This window comes from Ostrinia furnacalis, unplaced genomic scaffold, assembly GCF_004193835.3.
Source record: "Ostrinia furnacalis isolate ACB-3 unplaced genomic scaffold, ASM419383v2 OfSCF7582, whole genome shotgun sequence".
NCBI lineage: Eukaryota > Metazoa > Arthropoda > Insecta > Lepidoptera > Crambidae > Ostrinia > Ostrinia furnacalis.
In genome coordinates this window covers 577,039-594,814 of record NW_021137821.1, presented here as the reverse complement: position 1 = coordinate 594,814, position 17,776 = coordinate 577,039, and the positions used below count along the sequence as shown (strand labels likewise).

General features: G+C 38.5%; 1 protein-coding gene across 1 annotated transcript; it reads right to left on the bottom strand.

Moving 5' to 3' along the window:
- Nucleotides 1-6,662: 6,662 nt before the first annotated feature.
- Nucleotides 6,663-16,516, bottom strand: LOC114365318 (ras guanine nucleotide exchange factor E-like). Its single transcript, XM_028321849.1, has 4 exons — nucleotides 16,329-16,516; nucleotides 8,846-10,078; nucleotides 6,971-7,108; nucleotides 6,663-6,689 (listed from the first exon to the last, which is right to left on the bottom strand). The coding sequence occupies exons 1-4, from the start codon at nucleotides 16,497-16,499 to the stop codon at nucleotides 6,663-6,665; spliced, it is 1,569 nt and encodes a 522-aa protein (XP_028177650.1). The 5' UTR covers nucleotides 16,500-16,516.
- Nucleotides 16,517-17,776: the final 1,260 nt, after the last annotated feature.

Sequence of the window (17,776 nt, the reverse complement as noted above, 5' to 3'; positions counted from 1 at the left end):
CCGTTTCATCTCTNCCCTGCACTGCGCGTGGCACGACACTGGATTACTGATTTTTTCATATAAATCTAATAGACTCGAAGCATAGGCAATGCAAAATAGGCATTTTATTAAATATCACGTGAGATTAGGGGGGTGGGGGAGGGGGTCAGGCAAAATCTCACCAAATCTCACCAAGGGGGGCGGGGGGGTTGAAAAATGGCCAAAATTGTCTCACGTAATTTATGGACGCCCCCTTACATGCAATTCTTTTTTTCTTAAAATAAGTAGTTAGGAAAATTTTAACATATTTCTTACCAATAACTTACAACATTTCGTCATAAACTTAGGTAGGAATTTATTTGTGGTAAGAAAAACCTTTACTTTTCCGAGGAAATAATTCCTTGCCAGAATTAAACTAGGACCAATTTTTATTTTATTAGGTAGGTAGGTACGTAGTAATTATATTATTAAATAGAAATCTAGGTTAATTCTCCTAGTTTTAATCATAATATCGATTGTTATATTTTCTCACTTGTGGTTGCTGCTTGCTTAACAGGAAATACACTCAATTCAGTTAAAATCTATGTAATTACGGATCTCCAATTTTGCAGTTACCTGTCTTGTAAGTAAGAAATTTTCATTGTTTCTTACTTTAATAAGTAAAGCATAATTTGCGAAATAACAATAGTTCATTTTCACCGAACCACGCCCTAAGGCCGGCTCCACACCTTGGTCCCAACAGCACTCGTCCAAAGTGTGGATCTAGAAAATAGTATTGGCACAAACGTTGTGGTACGAGTACAAGCTAAGTTTTTTACGGACGAGTGGCGTTAGTAACAATATTGGGACCAACGTGTGCAGCCGGCCTGAAGGGTTGCTAAGTTGCTGTACCCCGTAGTCACTATAGGTTATTTGCAAAGGGGCGTGGCGTCTAGACGACCTGCCACGGTTCACCGGCCGAACGTTTAGCTCCATTAAAAATATGGCTGCTGGCTTTTTGATCGCCGAGGGTTAATTTGTTTGTGGAGTTTTGGCTCGTATTGGTATTCCTGAAAGGACGCTGAATATTATATTTAAACTTGGGCAAGATTAGTATCCTGTGTCCAAAAGTTAACAATTCAAACGTGTGAGAATGGTACGAGTACCATTTTTCGTAGTAATATCTGTCGCTTTTAAATTGTAAAATTTTGAATGATCAGCCAGACGAGTACTTAGCTTAGTAGTGTGCATACCGGGCTAACTAAACATCAATAACGGGTGTGAGGTCTAATCAATGCCATTGATATTTGTTTTGTCGAATTACATTAGATGTGCATGTGTTTTATGTAAAGAAAAATACATGAAACAACAAAGAAATCTAAAAGCTAACAAAAGCCAAGGAGCTTTTGATAACGAAACATAGTTAAGCAGTCTCGTTAAAAATCACTGGCATCCCGCCAACTGCAGTGCCAGAACTGCAGCCTGATATACAGGCAGCAACATCCAGTATGGCATCTATTCACTTGAGGCTAAGACTGATTTTGCAACAAGTAGAGTCCGATGTGCCAGCATTGTAGTGCCAGATAAAACGTTGTTATTCCTAATGGAATATTGCAGGAGAGTGATATGAATGACAAATTGCTGTCTTAAATTATTAGAATAGGTGCAGATTTAATTGAATTGTGTATACTATAATTTAAATCATTTGTCGAATACATGTTCTTATCTCGCAGGGGCAAATGTTGTAAGGTCTGTCTATGTCTGTAGCACATTTAGTCACCTGCGTCTGTTGTCTTCACTTTGTCTATAGTATCATCGTAGCACCCAAGTCCTACTCGGATGAACTGATTTTGATCCAAGTACTACCTATTACAAGCTTTTATTTAGTTTCACCTGTTTGTCATCTTTTATTTTGTTTTATAGGTCCATAGATCAAGTTTTGTGAAACTCTATTGTATTAACTCTTCCACTCAGCCATTAACTCTATCAAAAAGCGGTGTAAAACTTTTGATTTTTTTTCCTAACTCACGCAGACTATAGTATACTTTAAAATACGCTTCCACTCTACAAATCCTCATTGAGGCACAACCGCAGCCACATCAAAGCGGTCCTCGAGGGTACTCAGCGTATAAACAATACCTACCTACCCTCACCCCGCGGATCTAACTCGAAAGAGTTCGCTTTAAACACTTAACGAGGTACCAACATACCCACAACGGCACGTCAAGGTTTACACTGTTGCATCTTATGTTAGAGGTGACAAGTGTGATTTTGCAACAAAATTGTGAAGGCTGGTGTGCTGTAAGTTGTACTTAGACCAGATTGTATGGAACTAACGACTGAAGTGAGGATGGGATTATAGGAGACGAAAATGACTCACTGTATAAAATGTTGGGCTTTTTTCAGTGTAGGATCTGTGGTTAGCTTATGAAGAACATGTAGATGAAACATCACAGAATAAAAAGTGACAGAATGCACAAAAGAACTAGCTTTATTTATTATGTGTCTAAGTAAAGCCTTCTTCGGCGAGTTACAGATATAAATGCTCGTGTTCATCAAACTAAAATTTACCCACAGCTGGACTCAAGTTCAAACCCTCTCACTGGCGTCATACCACTGGGACAGACGATCTTCCAAATAGGATTAAGAAAATGAAACAAGGTCTTTCCATTTCTCATCCCATTAAAAACAACGAATAGTACGAACCTTCCTAACTGTGGTTAATTATGATAGTGTCTAAAATAAATAGTTTATTTTCAACGTTCAGACACTAATTATAATAAATATTCCCCCTGGACCACATCCCGGCTCTCAAATCAGGGAACAAATAAAATCAATAGTCAATCTTCATTATCCCGAATTCCCGAGTAATATTTAGACCCTGCACCCCAGTTACTGGAGTAAAACAATAGCATAGCCCATGCGAAGGGTTTGTCTGACCCCAGTAGGGTGACCAGGCTGTTTAGGGTGTCCCGGCCGGGATACATAAGTGACCAAGAATGTTATTTTATGTGTTTATGTGATAAGAAGAGAGTGAGTGACAGAATGAACAACTTACTAAAATCTAAATCTACTGCAAACAATCTTAAAGTTGTCTCGCGCGTCTTGAGATCACAAAACAACAGTTAGTTAGTTTTAGAATACGTATTTCAAAAATCTATTTGTTAATTACAAAGTTTCATCTGACTAACTTCAAGACTACTTTCTCGATGGCTTAACTTCGCCTAGATTGAAACAAACCATCATTTTGTTTAGTTATCACGAAATTGGTACGGTCGCAGTGGCGTAATATCGCTCTAAAATCATCATGCGAAAAGAATAAAATTGTAAATACCGTTGAAAATATCCCTCAGAAATAGTTATCAAATATCTGGCAACCCCACACGTGGTAATGCATTTAACAATGACTCATGTGTTTGCCGTCACGCAAGAGCATGGGAGGAGGGCATGATTGAGTGACTCTCCTCACTCCTCTCGTGGACCGAGTGAATTGGGACTTTGGAATTTACTCGAGTACCTACTTGATAGAGAGATTTCATTGATATACTCATAAATTACTAATTCCAGATAACAGTGAGAATGTCCTTTAAAAATAATTAACAAATATCTGACAACCCCACACTGTAATGTGGTAATGCGTTCAACAATGACTCACGTGTTCGCCGTCACGCGAGAGTACCTATGTGAGGGAGGCATGATTGAGTGACTTTCCTCTCCTCCCGTGGAGGCCGTGGACCGAGTGAATTGGGAGCTGGCAGATCAATTTATTCGAGTACTTGATAGAGATTCGGAAATAGGATTTATGATTTGATTGGCTTTTCATAAGTTTTTTCATGTTCCAGTAGGCCTAAGATGCGCACCGCGATAAGCGGTTATCACGCCATTTTATCGATTTGTATCTTATAAATTAAAGACATAAATAAATAGTGTACAGGTACAGATGAGAAAAAACCACGCACGAATCATGCAGGAGCATTCCTACACGATTTGCGCGATTATGCGAATTGCAATATTTGCAATGTCAAATATTTACGTATTGAGAACTTTTTTTTCTTATTAGCATCTGATTAGGGATTGTAGAGAACAGCTCGCAGCAACATTTATCTAAAAATACGCGTATCTAATAAAGACCGTATGGCGGTCCATACAAGTCGATGCATAGTTAAATTGACCGTGGTTTATAAACCATCCAATTTTGTTGCAAAAATCACCCCTATTCCTACGTAAGATACTGAACCTCGATCTGTATCATCCATGCAGTCAGTCTGATACATCTATTTGAATCAAAGTTTTTCAGTAGATTATCCAAGCGATTATTGTAAGATGGTTGTTTGATAGGTCTTTAGACCGATCGGCTTTTCCCACAGATTACAACAAAAACTTTAACTGGATAGGAAAGACTTTCGAGTTAATCACTTGCTGACGTCAATTAAGTTTTAGTACTTGCGTTTAATGTCTGGGTACAAAATAATCACCACGACCTGCTCGCCATAGGTATTGCAAGCCTAACTGCAGTCACGCAATATAAAAAAGGGGAAGTGTAATTGTGAGTTAAGTCTACAATAGTTGATCGATGGCCTAGTAAAATAAGACCAATTATTAGCGTGTTTACACATCAATATAATAAATTATAATACCTTCTAGCCGGCATAAAGGTACCGCAGGATTTTGTGTTTTATTCATTTGTACTAAAATTCAAGTTGGTTGAAATGTGTATTAAGTTAGATTGTTACTTCATCACCATGCGTGTTGGGTCGCCGCAACCCATTTAACCCTTGCAATGGAACGATAAAATCACAAAATGAAACGAATTCTCAAAAATAAATATAGGCTTGCTCTACATATTTACAACAATACATAATATTTAAAATATTATCATTTAGGTACTTATTTATCAGATTGACCAAAATATCAAAGTTTCAGCATTGACAAATAAATACATAATTTGTCGCCTACTGCATTTTAATCAGATGAATGAGAGCTCCACCATTGAAGTGTCGAGTCCATTCAATCATCAATCAATCAATCGCTCGCCGACGCCAAATAATGCCATTACGACTGTGTTTTGCTTCAATTAACCGAAACAATTCGGTCATTCATTCCTTTCGTAATGCCGCGGACACACGGGATGACAAGTTGACAACGCCTCATCACAGTGCGTGCTAAGATATCATAAAATGTAATGTAAACACTGAAACTAGAGGATTTCCTGTCGAATGCGCTTTGTTTTTATATTTTGGCTTGGAACTTGCTGCTTGTGCGATAGCTTTTTGAATTATTTTCTCAAACTTTTAACTAAGGTTTTATTAATATTTTGCGATTTCCATCAAGATATTAGATAATTGTGCATTCAGAATCAGATTCACTGCCGAATCTGCAACTTTAATACACACTGAAATTAATTTCAATTTACGAATTCCATAAAAGCACCCAAAATTCTCCGATGGAAAAAATGATGATGAATTTTCAATTTTGTGTAATGTTCTGTCAACGGAATATTTATACTTCAAATCTAAATAATCCTAGACTGCATCTCACTTAACACCAGGTGCGATTGTGGTCAAATACCACTTTACCACTACAAATACCACTGTGGACTGCCTTGTCTAGCATAAAAAAAATTTATCCTAAAACCCTAAAATAATAAAATTACATCACAGGCATTGAGGTTTTGGCTCCACACCGCACACAATATCGCGTTACAGCAATGCCCCGTCAAAATAATCGCGAAGGCCGTCAGTTAGGCGCCGGCCACAAACCTCCATTAGCTGGTAAACTGCAATATTCAAGTCAAAATATAACACGGGTCTCGGTCACTTCGTCTATTCTATAGGACAAGTAATATTATACTAACTCAAGCCAGCTGTAAAAAAAATAGTAGCGGTCACAAGAAATCGATACCGGTCGCACGCAGTGATACTAGGATTCTATTCTCAAGCTAAATAAAAAAGAACTCTTAAGGTAACTAAGTGTGGACCTTGGACTTTGATTATGAGTATGGCAAAAGGATGAAGCCGACTTTTCATGAACTATAGTGACACTTGACAAACAGTGACCATCTGCAGAAGTGCAGCTGATTCACATTTAGTTTCACTCACAGCAAATACAGATGTCAATGACACATCATGCTCAAATAAAGTGGTGAAATTATTAAGACCAGGGAAAGGAAAAGCTACAAAGATGATTCATTCTGCTTTTTTTTTCGGATTATTCATAAAAACAAAATTAGGACTCGCGCAGCCGTGCTCTCGAAATATGGTCAATTATTATATTGAAAAAAATATGGTTATGTTATGATTATGATTATTGACCAAACATTATCACAATAATTTGTTCCTCAAGAAAATTGTCTGTCTGCACCATGCCTTAAATTCACGAAGTGATTGGTGACTCACACGCAGTGACAAGGATAGTCGGCCATTCAATTCGTTTATATTGGACACAATTGCATATTGCAACTGAGTGTACACACAAGTAAGATTGTTCCTTACAACCTTTCTTACACTGATGCGAGTAATTATGATCAGCTGTGTCATTTCACGAGAAATTAATTAGCATTTAACTCCTTGCGAAATAAGAAAGTGACCGTAAACTGTACTGATCCGTAACTAAAGGTCGAAGAGAAACTTATAATTGTTTTGTTTGTCGCTGTAATCCCTCGCCAAAAAAATGAGAAAATTGACATTTTGTAGTTGAACTCCTGGTCAGGTCATATAATCACCTGTGCAGGACTGCGATCAAAGCAAAAGGATTACTTTTACCTTTTTTAAGCCTGATGTTCCCATATTTCTCTCTTAGTCATCTCTAACGACATCCACGGGAAGTCGGGCCGTATTCTACTCTACAATACTGTCTTTTACCCGGGTTTTATAGAGAAAATCTCGCTTCGTTGCTATAAGACCACTTAGACCGCCTAAATTGAGCTGTTTCGAACATTTTCTGGCAGTTTTGTGTGGTGTTTAAAATAGGAATTTGTTTATCTATCCATTTGAAATCACACAGCGTGACGTACCTGAGTGGAAGTGAACCTCCGACTGCCAGACCGGCTGAGGGTGCCGCCGCGCACGTTGCTGTCAGCCAGTTCTACGTCACCACCGCCGTCCGCTGCCCGCCGTCGGGATAGCTCGCAAAGCTCGGATATTGGCTGCACCTGGATAGATACGTCATCATCAAACAATAGTTCGCTGCTGGGTGTAGGTTCTTCATGATACATCACGGTCATTAAACATTTGGAGTCTACTCCTGGATGTAAGCCGAGGAGCGTCAAAAAGCACTCAATACTGTTANTACTGTAAGACAAAAGCAGCGTCGCGAGTCGTTTGAAGCTATATCGAACCACATGACCCACCCATGTAATCAAACTAAGGGCCGTCCTACCTCCGAAGACATTGCTAACATGCTAAGGATCAGTGACAACTGGAAGTGCATAGTGGATATCCTCCTGCACAGTGGGTTTGCCATATTTGTCTCTGAACTGCCCGAAAGTAAATAAGTGCACAAATATTTTTTTCCAATAATAACATAGCCACAGTGCTTGTACTAGACTAGGGCAACTAGATAACGGATAATCATACTTAGTACGAGTAAATACATAATCGATAAAAGTCCATGACTCCTAGTACATATAAAACAGGTGGTCTACAAGGGCAGGCTAGGTCAGTACGGGTGCCCTCAAAACTCGAGGGTCCCTAACCTTTTTCGAAACGCAGACAGAGAGCGAAGGGTTGGCTGATTCGAATTATTAGATTAGGTGTAAGATTAAAGGATCAAATCAATTTGAAGAATTAATTCAAGTNTCTGTTGCTACTATTATGTATTCTGTGGTGGTAGTCAGTAGACTTAAAAGTTATTATACTTTAATGTAATAAATAGCTTATCAAAATAATAAAACTATTCTTTTACTTTCTGTCGCAGTCAAGACAATGCCACACTTCCACTTGATACAAACAATATGAAAGGAATTAGTTGTTCATACTAAACAATAGTGTGCGTATTGTTTCACAGACAAAGCAAAAACAATTAACCCACATTTAGAGGAGAACGTATAAAACAACCGTTTAACCAAATCATCAAGTTTAAGACAAAAACCTGTATATTGCAAGTTCACACACGCTTTTTCAACTTATGAGAAAGCCGCAAGTTCTTATGGTCTCTTAATAGTTGGTTATGTTGTGAACATTTAGCAAATTAGCAAATTGCGTGTGATTTTTTTCTAATCACAAAATGTCATACTAATGACACCAAAACATTCTCTAGTAGAACTCTACTTCGAACTCCTCCTGTTCTTTTGATTAATTTCGTTGCGGGTCCAATGACAGTTTAACTTTCCCCCGGGACAAACTTGACCTCAAGCTGTAGATCCTGGCTACACAGGAGTTGCAGCGGTGGAAACGAGAGGTGGGAATAGTCCCGATTGTCTAGTAGTAATTCATAACTATCGAGATGATTTTTTTTAGTTAGTGGTAGTAGTTACCATTGAAGTTTAACAGTTGTTATTAGAACGGAGTTAGTTCAAAACGTTTATTACATAAATTAGTTCATTACAAATCATACATTTACAAATCATTTCTGACTACACAACACCTGATTGAATGCATCGAAATAGTCACTAGTCACGCTATCCTTAAAGTTTACCGTTTGTTTGTAATTTGTTATTATAACACTCGTATTATTTTAACAAATTGCACTAAATAAATCTTCAAACTAAACGACTATTCGTCAAATTAAAGTTTATTATGAGCCTAATGAATCTGTTAATTTATGTTTATAAAATACATCAAAAAGTTAATCAATTTTTTATTTATCAGTAAAGTTGCATAGGTAACGATGATTGACGTAAGTAACTGAACTTAAACTGACAAATAAATAATTAGAAACTCATACTGACCTTTATAGTGACGGAATCATGGCTGCTCTTGATCAGGTCAATCACGTCTTCCCTACTTTTGCCTTCCACACTAACACCGTTCACTTCCAAAAGTCTGTCCCCGGGAAGGAGCCCCGTCTCACTAGCGCCAGGATAAGATCCAGGTTCAGCTAGAATCACTGCTTTATAAGTCAATTTGCTATTCAGGCCATTCGAAATATTGCCATTGTATTTGCTATCACCGTTTGGAAGTCCGTTCTCCTCATGACCATTGAAATCTTTGATATCCCCTATGAACACACGCTCCTGAACCATAGCCCTTCGAAGACTAAATCCAAAGTCATTCCTAGGAGATTTCTGCCTTTGTATCGTTAGCATTCTGGGCTTAGGTAATTGTAACGGGGTCAGTGACGGTAAAGGCAAATACACATCTTCGAAGTTGCTAGTCCTAGACCATCTATGGAAGCCTTGTGATTCACCAACAGGCGAGGTAGAAAACGGCGGAGTAGCAAACGAAGAGTTCGTAGTCGTGTCGGTTAAAGAATCAGCACTTGGAGACGTGGAAGTGACTCCAATGTAATTGTTTCCGTTCGTCTTTGGTATTTCGTCTACGTCTTGGGTGACAATCGACGGGTTATTCGCATTGTTCTTATAGTTTTTATACTGCGTATCCACTGGACTGTGGATGACCTTCTTTGTGAACATTTGCAGCTGTTGTATGTCATCGCTAGACGACGTGCTTTTCGAAGGTGGGATGCCATAGCATATGACCTCATTCTGCTGCGTATTCCGTGCCAGCAAATTCGGATCTTGACCATTTATGTAGTCCACAGTATCGCTGCTTTGAGCATTGCTCTCTTGAGAATTAGAACTAGTATTGCTTAGACGAGGCCCTTTCAGGATTCCTCGTTTCGGAGGTCGTGGTGGAATCGGAGGTAGATTAGGCGGTTGTCGCGGGCTGTTATTGGCGTTGTTTGGGTTGTTTAGAGAATTCAGCGATGTTTCTGAGCTGTCTGATTGCAGGACGCTGTCCTTTTTAGTCCAGCTGTGGGTCGTGGGGTATCCGGGAGATAGATGGTTATTCTCGTCACTTAAGTTGGAGTTAGACCCCGAGGTAGGTATCAGCGGGTAGTTGGAATAATTGGAGTCTTGTTCCAGGTGAGCGAACAATGAGGCGGTGTAGTCGGCGGTGATGCCGGAGGGTAGTTTCTCCTTTTCTTTGCGTCTGCCCCGTAATTTCAGAGATCGTCGAACCTGTAACAACAAAACAGAATTGAGTAAATGGCGGTAATACCTATCCGGTGGACACGGCCCAATGAGCATGAAGGTCGTACTAACAAAATAGATTGGTAAATCTGACGTGCAGAATGGCAGGAGATTAGAATAACGCGTGCGACGCACCACTTGTAATCTAATACTTTTTACCTTGAGCAATTAGAGAGCCATTCGCAAATTGCTTTGCTTGCGTATGCATGGATAGAGCAAAACAAAAGGCTGTAATTTATCAAACACTATCACCGGTTCAGATTGTAACTGGCTAGCATAACATTCAGTTCATAACTTCATAATAACACGTGGTTGTAGAGAGATATAGACCTAAGTAAACTATGTAAGGTGTCAACAGAAGACATAAAATTCAAAGTGCGACAGAAGACACATACGTCATAAATTACGTTTCGCGCGACTTACTGGCAGCTGTGACGAAACCCAACAAGTTCCTGTAATTGCGAAAAACAGCATTCCATGTCAGCCACACTCGGCCACTCGAAATTTAATCACGAACACCGAAAGTGTTACAATTATGCCGAAACTGGTTTCCGTCTTAATTGTCGGAATCTTATTTCGAGACGGACAAAAAACTTTCTTTTGAATTTTGAAAACACGAGGCGAAACCACTGGACTCTGACGACGGAGGATCCAAATTACAACAGCAATAACGTTCAATTTAGCTTAATTGGTTATTAATTAACGAAATTCTCCGAGCGCATGCACTCGAGCCAGATGCAATAGATTTGGGGATGGGATGACCTTGCGTGCCTTGACTCTTTCTATCGATACAATTGGATGACAACATGAAACGGGAAGACTTACATAGGTACACTATAATCTAATATCTAACTCGATTAAAACACGAGTAAAGTCGATTAGTAACAGTCAAAACGCTAAACCATCTAAACATTATAAATCGATAAGACTTCTAAAACATTTAGGAATTCAATTCTATTCCATCAATTTAATTGTATTCAACACTTTTCGTCTATCACAGCAGTATAACACAACTCTCACAGTCATTGTACACAAAAAGTCACAACACATCAAGCAACACTGGCACCTTATGTGCCTGTAAATAGGAGCTATTTTGCAGCAAATAGTATAACCTGATGTGCATTCGACTGTACAGTACGTTGATTTAACTATACCAGAGCGCTGAGAGCCCATCCAATCATCTTGAAACCACTCGACTCGAGTTTATACAGTTCCTCCATCGCAGACAGCTAATCAAAGACCACACATGACCTAGCACCTCGAGTCCTCAGCACTGCACTAACAACAGCCAAACAATGATAATTGGCATGCTGTTTAGTTTGTAAACAGAAAATCAAAACAGCTGAGGATCAACAAACATCGGTGATTAGAACGAACTCAAAATGTTAGACGGGGCATTGTCTACTAAGAAAACGTAAAGAAAGGCAGCAGAAATTAATTAGCACTGCTCAAATCTTGACCAGTGAAGATACAAAAGGGGTCAAAGTTATTCCCGGTTTAGGAAACTGCAATGCCAAAGGTCAAACTTTTAACACCCCTTTTTCTGATAGGGGTTAAAATGACTAAAGACGAAAAACAAAAGTAAACTATAAGGTGGACGAAGGGGCTTATAATGAAGGAATGACGGGAATAGTCCCGTTAATTAATTACCGAAGAAAGGAATGCCAGTTTCATTGATGACATTATTAATGATAGTGTCTGGTGCATGTGGAAGTTCCAAACAAAAAATACATCCCAGATCGCAATCCCACGTTGACCCAATATAATGTTACAGATGCACATCAAGTAGCCTGCGAACCTCTCCCATCGTACTCTCTCTAGCCACCGAACACCGGCTGTGTTCACCAACCGTAACCATTAATATAAAATAAACAGAAGCTACACCGTTAACGTATGCGCCGACATTGTCCGATCTACAAACAGCCTAATCTATGTATACTAATACTTCAGATAAAGCTCAAGAACTACTGGACCGATTTGAAAAATTCTGCAAAAACGGAAAAAAATATCAACGATTTTGACGCGTACGAAGTCGCGGGCACAGCTGGCAGCTAGAACCAAATATTCCACGAATTCGGTTTATTGACAGTTACCAAAGCATTTGTTGACATAAACACGGTAAATTGTCTAATAGAACATGACACAAATGGTAATAAATCAGCCAACTTGATAGCTGAAGCATAACGGCAAATGATTTGTGAGACAGTTTTCAGGTAACTGTATTTTATCCGTGATTCGATTTCAATTTATAGATTGCACCATACAATACAGTTTACAGAGACTATTATGTCATTTTACCACTCGACGGGTTTATTATCGAGTTTATGTAGGAATATTACACGTAGAGCTATTATTATTAAACACTAGCATGGTACTATTACTTATTCTGTGACACTAGTGCGCTGTTTAGGCAGTCAGGTGACTTGAATTTGGAAAATATTGTCCATCCAAAATTTTCCTTTTGCGAAAGTAAAAAACAAAAATTTAAAAGACGAGGAAAAGTCTTTGAGACCCCTGCCCTATTTGCTGTAGAAACCAACTGTTAATAAAATTATAAAGACATTTGGTAAACGTTTGGACACGCCCAAAATTCAATTCTTTGTGATTTCAAAATCGTTATCTAAACTGCAATCAACGAGGAAGGAACAGGTGTTTATCTAAACATACATTTCAATCTTACAGCAATAACGCTTATCTGGGTCATTGAATCTTGGACCTCCAATGCTCTGTTATCGCTAGCGGTCAATTACCGAGATAACAAGTTGTTGAGAGCGATGCTGATAACACGGTGGTCGATATCGATGATAAGGTCTCGTATGCGATAATAATTGACAAGGATAATCGTTTAAGTACTTGAGAAGTTACTGAAATTACCGACTGTATCAGATAGGATTTGAATCTGATGAGAATTTTCTTTATTCGTTAGATAACCTAGTATTTCTTTAGAATTAGGCATACTTATTCAAATTTTAGTCTAACCCCGATTCAGTTTTATGTAATCGTCCATCGTTTTGTAATCAACGATCGATTTTGCAATTTTAACTAATTGCCACATTAGTAACCCAAAATGCAAAATGCATTTCGATTTCCGACATCGCTAAGTTATTAGTAAGTCTGAATAATCAGGTGCTACATCAGGATCTTAAATTAGCTACATATTTATAAACAAAGCAAAACAAAACCCGCCGTTTTAAAAGCAAAACATTTGCCCGCGGCTTTGCCCGCGTGGACAAAGAGTCTGCTAATGATCAAATCAGGAAGTTAGTCCTACTGTCCTATGACCAAAGCCCGTTCATTTTCTTACGATATCATACGTGTATGCTAACTTTTGCCAGTTGCATCGCCCGAATTTCTTTCTGTCACAAAAATACCTATGAAATAATTTTCCAAATCGAACAAGAAGTAGTAATATTTCCAAACAAATGTTTCGACTACCGGACAGATTTTCCTGGCTCCGCAGAACGAGGAAAGCCGACCGCAATGGGAAATGGCTAAGAAAAAGAAGAAGAATCCATTCACCTCCTAGAACAAACTCACAAACTTTATCCCTAAATTATTGATTATTTGACCCAATGACTCACGCAAAGAAAATGCACAGCTTNGTCCATTAGGTGCTACATCAGAATCTTAAATTAGCTATTTTTAAAACAAAACAAAACTTAATGAATTAGCACGTGCCCGCGGCTTTGCCCGCGTGGATTTTGGTAGGACCTTACAAAGAGTCTGCTAATGATCAAATCGGGAAGTTAGTCCTACTGTCCTATGACCAAAACCCATTCATTTTCTTACGATATCATACGTGTATCAATATGCTAACTTTTGCCAGTTGCATCGCCCGAATTTCTTTCTGTCACAAAAATACCTATGAAAAAATTCCAAAGCCAACATAAGTTTGGATTAAATAAATAAATAAACCTTTATTGTCACCATAACAAAAAAGAAACAACACATGAACACAGTTTAACTATTAAGACCAAGGTGACAAGGGCATCCGGCTCAGCGTAAGCTGTACGGCACTAGGTCCATGCAGCGCTGGTTTTCAGCCGGTGCCAGTCTTATATGCACGTACTACAGCGTACATAGTAGGTAGGTGCAGTGATATAAAAAGAGATAAAAAACAAACCAAAAAATCTCACACAACATTACTTCTTATTCCAAATCGAATAAGAAGTAATCCAAACAAATGTTTCCACTACCCAGGCCCAGGACAGACTGCCCTGGCGCCGCAGAATGAGGAGAGCCGACCCCAATGGGAAATGTCTAAGAAAAAGAAGAAGAATCCATTCACCTCCTGAAACAAATTCACAAACTTTACCTCTAATACTGATTATTTGACCCAATGACTCACGCAAAGAAAATGCACAGCTTTGTAGCTAAGGAGGCTAATCAAGCAAATGCCACTTGCATTCAGAAGATGTTGAATGCCACGGCGATGGTGCAATCCACCCCGCTATGACCTATTGCGACAGAAAACGGGTAAGTCGGTGAGATCATATCTATTCTGTTTATCCAAATATCGTAGAACTGGTATTTGAATGCCGAATTGTCGAGGATCTAAAATACTAGCTTTTGCATGCGACTTTGCCCGCGTAGATTTGATAAAAATTACAACCATGTTCTATTCTGATGACTAGAAAATTGTAAGGTTTCATCATTTGTCCAGTCGTTTTTGGAAAACATGCATAAAATCCCAAAGTAACAGCAAAGTACGAGTACGTCGTCTGTGCACTTAAGAATTAAAATATTTATCCAAATATTAAATTCAAATTGGCTTGAATTCATACCCAAAGAATAGAGTTGTATGATCGTTTTCGTATAGAACCTAAGAATACGTTTTCGTATAGGTAATCACGTAATAACAATGCCGTCCTGCAAAATTTACTGCAAAACCTGACATTTTCCTCAGACTCTTCAGAACTGACATTGATTTATAATAGAGAGATTTATCTTGGTCTTGGTCCGGTAAATGCAAATCTTGAGATGGTTTGCGTCGTAAATAATGGTTCACAATAATGTTAGACCTTGAGAACAACCCAACGTTAAAACAACCAGATTAATGTATTCACAATGATATGTTGGGTTCCCTCCCAGTAGAGGCAAATTTTTCTGCAGTTTGGTTAACTTGTGGCATAGGAATGCCTAGGATACGCGCCGCGATAATCTTTTATCGCGCCATTTTATAAATTTTACGCGATTAGCACGTTTGTTGTCTAAAATCATTAGATAAGATTTTATCACGGCGCACATCCTAGCCCGGCTGGTTAGGTACTACTACTACCACCATCTCACGCAAGTCTATCGCCCGGTTCGACAAAATAACAATGTAACAGAACAGCATTGTTTTATTTCGGCAGCTGGAGGTTAGAAGTAACGATGTAGTCCTCTGAGGTCGAGGAAGCTCACTTCCACCTTCGGCGTGGTCACTTGAGGTGATGTCACCTCAAGTGCGATAACTTTTTTGTGCTAAATTTGGATAAAGGATTAACTGGATCATGGGGTCCTTAATAAGTGAAGTTAAATGTGAATTATTAATACGTTTTCCAACAAGTACCGATATTGGAAACTTGTGACAGAATTTAAATTGCAGATGGAATAGCAATAAATAAATTCCTAATCAAGCAAAAACTTTAAATTAGCCAGGTATACATAATATACAATAATTACTGAAACAATCAATTAGTTAATCTTTATTACTGAACTATCAGTTACCTGTCGACGAAAGAAACGTGTACACTTTTTTAAATTATATAAATTGAACATTTAATGTCACGTCCAACATTTATTTAGGCACTTCGACAAATAGTTAACTAAAGATTATGTACCTACATAATTTGTCCAAGTTTGGTAGGAAACAAATTCATGTATTTATTTATACGGATATGTCACAAAATTTGATTGATGTTTTATCCACAACGAAGAAGCTTTTGGCCTACATCTTACCTTATGGAATAAGTGATGATCAGGCATCCGGGACGAAGGTGGTATGATAGTATTACCATGGTATGTTTAGACTGTTAATATGGGTTCAAGGATTACATTATTTTAATTAAAATATTTCTTAGTGATGGAATTAGTCTACGACACCTCTGGCGGGTCATCGTACCTAAAATCTCACACCAGAATGATTTTTGGTACACGCGCCGTTGACGCACCCTATANACCCTATCCAATTTAATCCCAGCTTTTTCAATAGAAGACTAAAAATCATAAATAATTAAAAAATAAGGTAATATCTCACCTCTTCCAGCCTCAAGGGTTCCTCGAGGCCGGCAGCTATCCTCTCTCTTTTCTCCCGCTCTTTCCTCTCTTTCTTCTCCCGTTTCCTCCTCTCCTTGTCGCCGTCTCTCTCCTCGCAGCCGCCGCCGTCGCCGCCCGCCAGGACGGTGGACTTCTTGATGAAATTAAACATGGCGGCTGCGGTCTGTAACAAATAAAAAAGTTGGTAAGTAAAACAGATACTCAAAACCTAATCAAATCTGAAAGTTAATGTAAATAGACACAATGTTGTTTAGGTATTACAAAAAATGAAAAGAAAGGTGCTAAAATGAAAGTTCCTTTACGTAACACAATAAATATTACTTCAATAAACTATCAAATAGGAAGATCAAAGGACGAGTAACGCCTTGTTTGTAATTTGCATAAATAAATATTCAATATTTTGCTTCTTTTACATAAGTAATAGGAAAAGTGTTGATGAATGAGTTAAATGTTGTTAAATCAGACAAATTCCGAAGTCAATTTGGTATAATATTTCGTCGACATCATGTCTACATGATATCAGTCTCCCTAGAAAAAGTTCCTGGCAGTTTGGATTTTAAAATAAAATCTGTCACTGATCATTCATTACATTATTTACAACAAAAGTATGTTATTACAATACTTTTTTAACGGAACAGTGCCTTCTCTTATCATCGACCACGGAACATTTCCTCTTCATCACAGATGACGTGGTTTGAATGAGACTTCTGCAATACTCTGGGTCTGTTTCTCAGAGAAATGAGCTTACTCAAACAACTTCTACTGGGCGGGAGATAACAAAGAAACGGCGCGTGCGCATCTCAATGCGGACTTGCGTAAATCAAACAGCAGCCTTTAAAGGCAATAACGCCGGTTTTAGTGCGGCCGTAGCATTGTGATGTGCCCACAAATGTGGCCACTTCATTGGAAATGGTGTTTCAGAAGAAATGCAAGAGAAATGGCGCCACAGGGCAGAAATTACCCCGGTAGTAGAGTTCTCTGTTAGGCTGTGGTCTCCAATAAACGCCGTAGGCCATCGTCACAATACTTACTATAGAAATGTACTGTTGTGGTCTCCTTCAGATGTTCACAGCGTATAGCGTCGTTTGATGCTGACTTCGTACGCTTCGTATAGCATTTAATAGGTGTCTGTAGCTTTAGCTCTATTGGCAATGACCTAGCTAACAAACATCAAGAGGGNAACCCTTAAAATAGTGTTTATTATGCTAATAATTAGACATACGTGCCAAAAAAATTACGTAAAGTAGCTAAAACAGTAATGAAACATACCATGAAAGTTCCCTACCGGCACGTTTTTTTTCTAACTTGACGACGTTTTCCATTCACCTGTGTGCAGCAGCAACTTCCGTAGATTTTTTTGGAGTTATTACTTGTCAAATTACATTTTCATGCAGGCAGAACTGTTACTTAGATATTATAGATTGTAAC